This window comes from Oratosquilla oratoria, chromosome 19 (genome assembly GCF_046742065.1).
Source record: "Oratosquilla oratoria isolate Oo_2021 chromosome 19, ASM4674206v1, whole genome shotgun sequence".
In the NCBI taxonomy this organism is placed as follows: Eukaryota; Metazoa; Arthropoda; class Malacostraca; order Stomatopoda; family Squillidae; genus Oratosquilla; species Oratosquilla oratoria.
This window is the reverse complement of record NC_134795.1, coordinates 13,657,813-13,667,812: the sequence shown is the minus strand read 5'-3', so window position 1 is coordinate 13,667,812 and position 10,000 is coordinate 13,657,813. Positions and strand designations below refer to the sequence as shown.

At 37.1% G+C, this 10,000-nt stretch overlaps 1 protein-coding gene across 1 annotated transcript in view; it reads left to right on the top strand.

Annotated features, from left to right (window-relative positions):
- Window positions 1–10,000, top strand: part of LOC143035551 (lachesin-like) — an 862,132-nt gene that overhangs the window by 835,120 nt on the left and 17,012 nt on the right. The window contains exon 9 of the mRNA XM_076202417.1: window positions 9,373–9,482. Within this exon, the coding sequence (XP_076058532.1) occupies window positions 9,373–9,482 (110 nt within the window). The remainder of the gene's footprint in view (window positions 1–9,372; window positions 9,483–10,000) is intronic.

The following is a 10,000-nucleotide window of genomic DNA, read 5'->3' as shown; positions in this document are numbered from 1 at the left end:
ACTTTCGGCATGAGGATGGTAGACTTTTTGCGTACCCTAGAAATAACTGACATCATTCGGTCACAACGTATACCCGGACCCCTAGTTGTTCCCCTTTTATGCTCCAACTATCCCTCTTTTTATGTTGTCATCTTGGATTTCTCCTTTAACTTCCCTACGACTCCACCTTTTTCACGATTTATTGTTTGAAAGGACAGAAGCGCTAGTTATTGGCAACGAACTATAAGATACCTTGAACGTCTCTATTTTGTCTTGGGTATACCTTAAAAAATGCCATCTGACATCATCTGATAAAGTCTCTTTTACAATTATCTTTTCATTGTTTCGTTATTCATATCTACACGACTTAATGCTGGCGAGCTTTTTGGCAACCTAAAAAACATGAACTGACTGGAGGATGGAGAGGGGAGGAAAGCAGGGAAAGAAAGGTCAATCCCGGGCAGCGTTTGACAGATAAATGCAAAGTGGTCATTTATTTGCTCAGCCGCACGGTCATATAACAATTGTGATAGGAGGGGGATGTCAGATGCCTGCCGCATACCACACAAACTTTTAACCCCGTTAAACCACTGGCTGCTGTTCTGCTGTAAGTGCTTAATCTTATTAGGGTAGTACATTTTCTTGGCTCTTTTGGTTTCCTTTGTGCCTTTGTTCCGGAGGTCTCTAAAAAGGCGATAGGTGAAAGCAAGGGTAGTGGGTCAGGGATTAGATATGGTGAAAGAAAATGGAGAAAAATGGTAGATAAGACAGTTGTTGTTTGACGACACTGCGCTTGTAGCAGGATCAGAGAATGGATTGAGGAAGTTTGTGACAGAGTTTAGGAAGGTGTGCGAAAGAAGAAAGCTGAAGATAAATGTGGATAAAAGTAAGGTTGATAAGATGTACAAGGACAAGTGAAGTATTAAGGGAGAGAGACTGGAGGAAGTGGATAGTTTAAGATACTTGGGTGCGAATATGGCAGGAAAGGGAGGAGTGGGGGTGGAGAGAAGCGAGTAAATACCTTGGTGGATTAGAAAGTGTAATGAGAAATAGGCATTTGGGAATGGATGCTAAGAGGAGAATGTATGAGGGAGTGATTGTGCCAACAGCAATGTACGGGGCAGAAACATGAAACATAAGAGAGGAAGAGAGAGGGAGATTGAATGTGTTTGAGATGAAACACCTATGAAGTATGATAGGGGTTACTAGACTAGAGAGAGGGAGAAATGAGGAGATGAGGAGGAGAACAGGAGCGGAAAGGGAGCTGGGAGATAGGTTTGATGAAAGAGTATTAGGATGGTTTGGACACATGGAAAGAATGAGTGAAGAAAGATTAATAAAAGAGATGTGGAAGGCAGAGGTAGGAGTTAGCATGAGGGGGCAATCTAGGATGAGATGGATGGATGGGGTAAAAGGGGCATTGGGAAAGAGGGGGATGTCTGTTGAGGAAGGACGGGAGAGGACAGAAGATAGGGGTGAATGGAGAAAGGTTGTGTATGGATGATGCTGTGATACATTAGGGGGAGTGGGTTGGGGATAGGGGTGAGGGAGTATGTATGAGAAATAAATTGACGCAACCCGAAGGGTTGAACATGGTGGATGAATCATATATGGGGACTCGAGGAAGTTTGGAGTATATTATAAAGATGACAAAGGCGATATGCTAGTTGCTTTCAAGGCGAACTAAAAATTAAAATAATTAATTGTTTTTCCAAAAATGAATTCATAATTAATGGAGTTCAGGAAACTAATATGGCACAACAAAGAAAAAATTAAGTTCATATTTGGAGATGAAATCAACAGCATTAGTAATGTTATTGTTATAGATAAATACACGCAATAACCAAATAATGGTGGACTGTACAATTAAATTCAGCTTCAGGACTGAGAGTACTGATATTACATAGGATATAATCAGCAATTCTATGATTTAGGATAATCTCAAATTATGCATCTTATTTTCATTGAAAACCTTATTTTGTTCAATGGCATGGCCCTACAGCAGAGCCCATGTATCTGGATGCCTCCCGAAGAGAATTTACACCCTTCGCTCTTACCTAGATTGAGATGACCATGAACTTTTGAAATATGTACGATTTACCACCGTTTGCAAAGTGATATCATCAACCTTACAAGGTACATAAAGGTACTCTCTCTTCGGAAACTTTTTAGGGACACATTTCTCGGAGTTCCCACATACAAATTTTTTTTAGTAATTGAAGTAGTACTCTCTGACAAATAATCCAAGCTTATACAGCCAAACTCAGCATCAGAATATCCTTCCCTCCTGTTAAGTTTATACCTAGGCCATATCGACGAATCAGCTCCAGGAAATTCAAACTATCCATGAATTATCACCCACTATTTTTCAATACATATTGTGAACTCTTCTCCCAAAAATTTGCTTATTCATACAGTCTAATATTTTGTTTTAACTGAAAAATGTCTTATTTTAATAACTGAGGAGGAAGTTATCCCTACAATATTTCAAACGCATATCCATTAGGTAATACATTCAGTTAAATTATTCCTCTACTGAATAAACATTAGTCATAGGAAATCTGACAGAATTGCAGGAAAGGTTGACATCAACTTCGTCAGAATGTTTCGAATGATTATAGCGCGCGCGCACGCACACACACACACACACACACACACACACACACACACACACACACACACACACACACACACACACACACACACACACACACACACACACACACACACACACACACACACAAGCACAAGTGTGTGATCAAACTACAAACTAGTTTACTTTCTGCTTTGTTGATTTCTCTTATATTCACTTTTTTCATGTTTCCTGTTTCCCACCTATCCCACCCTAATATTAAATTCATTTTTTTCCATAATACATCTACTTTTCCTCCAGATTTCTTCTCTTTCCCAAGTCTCCCATACCTAGCAATAAAATAGAATGCTTCACGTTCCTTTTAATCCCAAAGGGTGTGTGACTAAATATGGAGAGATAAAACAGAACCAAAATGGCCTGACATATAACCAAGCCGGCCACGGAGCCCTTTCCGCGAACATGGACGCCAAGTAAATGGCTCCAAATATAACAAACAAAGCCTAGATTGCTTTTACACACAGCTTGGCAGTGTGGGGCTTTGGCTGCAAGCAACCATTTGCATTGTAATGTCTTCAATGATTTATGGTATGCAAATTTAGAAGGAAACTCGAAAACACATTTGCAGCAAACTTAGAGCAATTTCGTAAATGTTTTACAGCACAATATTTCTACTTTTCATTGTATAGTTATAACGACCAAAGGATATTACTTCCTAGTAACTTTGAGATCAATTATCATATTCAATATGGGTATGCTTCCATCTGTACCTCTTATATACCCGTTACACAGAGATAAGTCGTTGTGAGCTGTTTGCATTTAAATGGAGGTATTCTTGCAAAACATGAGGTACAAATGTGGCATCATAGTATTACGATATAGAAATAGAACGCAATTGTACAAAAAACATAAATCATATGATGACATACAAGAAGCACAATGCATTCAAATTCATGGCCAAACATATTTCATAAGTATAACGATGAGCATGGCGTTTCATGCGAGTAAGTAGGATATAAAAAGTAATAGCAAGCACAAAATTGTTTAATTAACAAGTACAAAAGATATAATTGACAAATATTAGAGTAAATTACTTTTTTTTTTTTAGCTGGATCATAGAATAAAGACATAAATTGAGCTACGTTCAATCGTTCTTGTGGGAAAAGTATTCCGCTCAGTGATAACATTGTTACTGAAATTGTCTTAAAACATCACTGGATTAAATCAAGGTTTGGCAGCTTCTGGCCATTGTTTCACGTTAGGAGAGTATTTGTGTTGAAAACATTTTTAATTTTGATGTTATCATTATTTTAAGATTTTATGCTTTATTGAGTGCACTGGTAGCATAATTGGAAGCTTGTTGATTTCGAATTCGCTTAGTTACGGGTTAAGTCCCTCGTGTCTCTCCGATTTCCTTCAGTGACTGTCACCTGCCTTAGCAGCCCAATCCTATATGGCAAAAGCAACGGCTTCGGCCGTAGCTACGCGCCATCTGCTGTATCTTTCTCACCTTCTTTTTCTTTCTCACCTTGACCATGCCTCTTATTCTTTGCCTTCTTAAATTTTAGGTAGTATTCATGTTTTTTTTTTTTTTTTTTTTTTTGTTTTTTTTAAGTCTTGTAGCTAGCCAATGTACTCAAATCAAATAATGATATTCCTGAGAATCAGAGACTATGGACAAATGTAGGTGCAACAATTACCTAAACATTTAGCTAAACCTACACGTTTTAATTCAGAAGATTATGCAATCAGTCAAAAAACAACATTGTGTACAAAATCCCCCGTACCGGATGTGATCAATCGTACTATGAAGAGAGTGGACAAGAAATCACAAAACGGACACAACAACACAAAAACGACGTTAGATCACATAGAACCAGCAACTCACTTGAAACACACATAGACAAAACAGGACACCTACCGAATTGGAAAAACATAGAAATATTACACCAAGGACTCAACAAGAACATGAGAAAAGTTATAGAAGCTGCAGAAATTATTAATAATAATTCTGATAACAATCGAGGAGGGTTTATCACATGGTCTCTCCCAGTAGTTTCACTAGCAATCAACGATTGGAGGAGACGAAAAAGAAGGAGGAGCTAACAACACTTTTAATGTAGACGTTTGTCGACCCAATCAGAAGTCATTTTTATGAGGTCTGATAAACACAATAACACACAAAAAAAAGGAATGGCCTATTGGGCATGGCGGTGGGCGAGGTGAGATTTTGTACCTCCAAAGAGACACTGGGAGAGGATGCTACATAGCTACCCACGAAGCGCCAACGGCTTGCCCGTAAGTTGCTGGTAGTCTTTCGTCATTGATGGGAGTGAAACTTTAGATTGTCTGCATATTGATGGCTGGTTTATCTAGATGAATAAAAATTTATTCTGCCATCCTTAACCTCCTTCTGTCTTGTTCTCGATATATATATATATATATATATATTATATATATATATACATATATTTATATATATACGTATATATATATATATATATATATTATATACGTATATATATATACATATATATGTATATATATATACATATATTTGAATATATATATATATATATATATATATATATATATATATACATATATTAACAACCACAATGCACTTTAATTCTAAGCCATCAATATCGGGAGACCAACTGGAGGCCGACATGCAGATATATGCGGTACTGCCGGGGACTCGAGTCCTCGGTAGTACCGCATTTCAATTTCTGCATGTCGGCCTCCATTCGGTCTCCCAATGTTGATGGCTTAAAATTAAAGTGCACTGTGGTTGTTAGAATGTATCTCTAATCACTGGGACCCATTCAGTGTTGTACATATATACATACATATATATATATATATATATATATATATATATATATGTATATATACATATGTATGTATGTATATATGTATATATATGTATATATATATATATATATATACATATAAATATAAGTATTTGAATATAATCTATGTTAACACTATTTCTGTACGTAGAACTTTATATATATATATATATATATATATATATATATATATATATATATATATATATATATATATATATATATATATTATTTTGATCGTTTGCTCATGACCTATTGATTGAAAGAACCCTTGCACATTGATATGCAAAGGTTAGAAAAATCCTGATATGAGAATCCGAGGCAATAAAGTCCTACTCCAGCGATGCCTTTCCTATAGGTCCCAGTATTGATCTGTTGTGGAGCAGGAGATCCCTCCTCACTTCAACTCCAAGTCGTCTTGGTCACCCAGTGGTGTAGCACCTGTAAAAATGTCTCACGAATGAGTATTTGTTTTTCATTTTTCATTTTTTTTAGACTTTTTAGTGGTATATTTTGTATGTGTATGGTTGTGTGTTTCTGTGTGTGTGTGTGTGTGTGTGTGTGTGTGTGTGTGTGTGTGTGTGTGTGTGTGTGTGTGTGTGTGTGTGTGTGTGTGTGTGTGTGTGTGTGTGTGTGTGTGTATGTGTGTGTGCGTGCGTGCGTGCGTGTGTGTGTGTGTGTGTGTGTGTGTGTGTGTGTGTGTGTGTGCGTGTGTGTGTGTGTGTGTGTGTGTGTGTGTGTGTGTGTGTGCGTGTGTGTGTGTGTGTGTGTGTGTGTGTGTGTGTGTGTGTGTGTGTGTGTGTGTGTGTGTGTGTGTGTGTGCGTGCGTGCGTGCGTGTGTATATGTGTGTGTGTGTGTGTGTGTGTGAGTGTGTGTGTGTGTGTGTGTGTGTGTGTGTGTGTGTGTGTGTGTGTGTGTGTGTGTGTGTGTGTGTGTGTGTGTGTGTGTGTGTGTGTGTGTGTGTGTGTGTGTGTGTGTGTGTGTGTGTGTGTGTGTGTTATGTAACTAATTTGATAGTTTAGATTAAGTATTTCTACATTAACTTTAGTTGTTATGTAACAATATTATCAGTTAGATTATTCGAATTCACTTTTTTTTTTTTTTTGCTAATGCTTCGTTGATACAAAATTAAAAATTTCTTTGATTTGTTGAATTCTTAACCAAAATTTTGTGTTAGATTAATGGCATCTGTAGATCTGCTGGATCCCTAAATCTATTACCTATCCAGACTGATCATCTTATTCCTCATTCATCTGCTTCTTGGTTGAAACACTCTTCTTCTATCGCTGAAGCCCTTTTTTTCCAGTCGTTTTTCTTTTCTCCATTTACCTGAGATACATTTTTGTTTGGGGGGGGAATGGGGGGGATGGGGAGAGCAGAAAGATTGCAGGAAGAGGGATAAAACGACTTGGGTGTAACATCATGAGAAATGAATACAAATGCAGCAGCTTGGGTCAATTGTACGTGACCCATTTCACTTTCCAGTTGTACTTGTGACAGATTTTTTTTCCTTATATATCCTCTTTATTTATTTCCTTTTTCACATCTTTCATCCTTTCATTATTTTCTCTGCGTAATTGCTCGTCTGTTTTCATCTAAGACATTTGTTGTCTATCACTTCATGCCTCATTTACTGGTGATATTCTTAAAGAGGACATGATCTTAAAAAATGGTAATTACTAATACCTGGATATTTTTTTTTTCTCCTGGATTTTTAATTTCAATCACCATCTCGAATGACAGAGTTAATGAGCACCAACGGTCGTTCTTGCTTCTGGAAAAAGGTTTGATTATTTATGGAAAAATGAAAGAGAATACTCTGAATACACCACAGCTTTTGTCTTATTAGTCTGTAGGCGTCGGTGAAAGGAATTACGAACACACACACACAGACACAAGCACACACACACACATACACACACACACACACACACACACACACACACACACACACACACACACACACACACACACACACACACACACACACACACACACACACACACACACACACACACACACACACACACTCACACACACACACACACACACACACACACACACACACACACACACACACACACACACACACACACACACACACGCACACACACTCATACAACACGGATATTCCTTAGCTTACTGTTTTGTTTTGTTTTTGAATGCTTGTAACAACATCTTTTCTCTGTCATAGCTTTATAATGTTTATAATTTTGTAGGCTGTATATTTTCAGCAGTAATGCTGCTATACCCAATAAACCGTATATTATTATTATTATTATTACACACACACACATACATACATATACATACACACACGCACGCGCACACGCACAAACACACACACACACAAACACACACGCACACACACACACACACATTCATACACAGACACATACATACACACACATTCATGCACACACATACACACAAAAAACAAACACATACACACAAGCATGCACACACGCACATACATAACCTAAAAATAGGGGAGGAGTGACAGGCAAGTAGACAGACAGGCATGTAGACAAAAACTAGAAGCAGAAGAGTAGACAGACTGGGAGTTACAGTAAGGGAGACAGTGTTAGAGAGAGTTCAAATGGAGGGAGACGTTGCAAAGTGAAATAGTAAGGTCTGAGTGAGAAAGATGGGAGTAACCTAAAAAAGGACGTTGAGAATGAAGAAAAGTTTTCGTCATGGGTGGCATGATAGTGGTAGTGGTAGGTGTAATAAGGATTACAAGATTATAAATCAATAATATTTTTACTGATAGCAAACGTAATAAATAAAGAAAAATATGTAGGATATCAAAAGGATTCGAAAAATGATAAAATAACATTGGGAATGATAGAACAATATAGCTTCTTTAATCTCATCATGTTGTCGTGATTTGTTCTTTGTATATGGCTTTTTTTATAGTCTGGTGGCTCACTCACGACATTTATTGTGCAATAGAATACCTTATCAGCCAAACAACCTTTACCAAAATGTTTTCTTTCGTACTTCATAGCAAGGGCACGTTGGAAAAAGATGTGCATTTGCTTCTACATCAGGCAACCACTTCTTTAGAAGGTCTTTGGTCTTTCCCGAATTTTTTTTTCTTTTTTTTCTTTTTTACAGAATATGTGAGTTCATGCGTTTCATGTGATTCTATAATAATAACATATTTTTGGTACAAAGGGTCATAGAAATGTATTATCTTGAGTGAATTGGCTGATTTATGTATTTAAACGCTGTCTTTAGAAATAGTACCTTCACATACACATGTTCAAGTATGCTGTCTTTAGAAATGGTATCTTCACATACACATGTTCAAGTATGCTATCTTTAGAAATGGTATCTTCACATATATATGTTCAAGTATGCTGTCTTTTGAAATGGTATCTTCACATACACATGTTCAAGTATGCTATCTTTAGAAATGGTATCTTCACATATATATGTTCAAGTATGCTGTCTTTAGAAATGGTATCTTCACATACACATGTTCAAGTATGCTATCTTTTGAAATGGTATCTTCACATACACATGTTCAAGTATGCTATCTTTTGAAATGGTATCTTCACATACACATGTTCAAGTATTATGTCTTATCTCTCAGAACCATCGTTTCCTGAGAAGAAATATTAACTTATAAGTGTGCAATTCACGTGGCATTGAAGAAGAAAATTCAAACACTTTAGTAATAGAAATGAATGATTTAGATTAGCTTAGTTTCTGAGACAGCTTTGTTTCATCAGATATGTATCATAAACAAGTTACATCTCACTGGTACTTTTTGAAGCCACCCATTAATATATTTTACGCTATAACAAATCTAAAAGAACTTTGCTATAGATTACCCCTAGGCAATCTCATTCGCCTGAGGATCAGTTCCGGACAAAAAGGGCTTTTATCACAACCGTACTCCAAGACAATGACATGAACGTTGGTCTTTTCGACTTCCACAGACATGAGATGACATTGTCCATGAGGAACCTGGTGCTCTCCGATTTTGGCCTCTACACCTGCTTAGCCCGGAACGACCTTGGGCAGGCACAGGCCACTACTATGCTTACAGGTAGGTGCCCATATGTTTTGGAAGGATATTTCTATAGGAGAGATACAGTGAAAGTGTCCACGTTGCAAAAGTATATTTTTAACTCATTGAGTACAAGCTTGTGTTTATCGTAGATCTAATTACATAGCATGTTTTTTTTTTAGTATTTTCTAATGTATTTATTTCATCTTTACCTAACACCTGTTATATTATGACGCTTCGTTTACAAAATCATCTTATTCACAGTTCTCATTCTTTCAACCGTTTCACTGTCTTGTCTACTTTGCTTTCCTTTTTTTCTCTTACTTATAGTCACTTCTTGCCTTTCCAAGTGAAATTGTTTAGCCTCTCCTAGTGTAGGCCTTTTGGTCTCTTGCTGTCTCCTTCATTCTTATGTTCTTATTTGCCCATCCATTTCGTCCCTTCCCCACACTATCTTCTCTTGTTTATTTCTTCTCTGACGCTCGTCTACCTCCATCATTTACTACTTTTGTCCACTTCCATCATTTACTACATTCTTTTTCTTCGGCAAGTGAGGA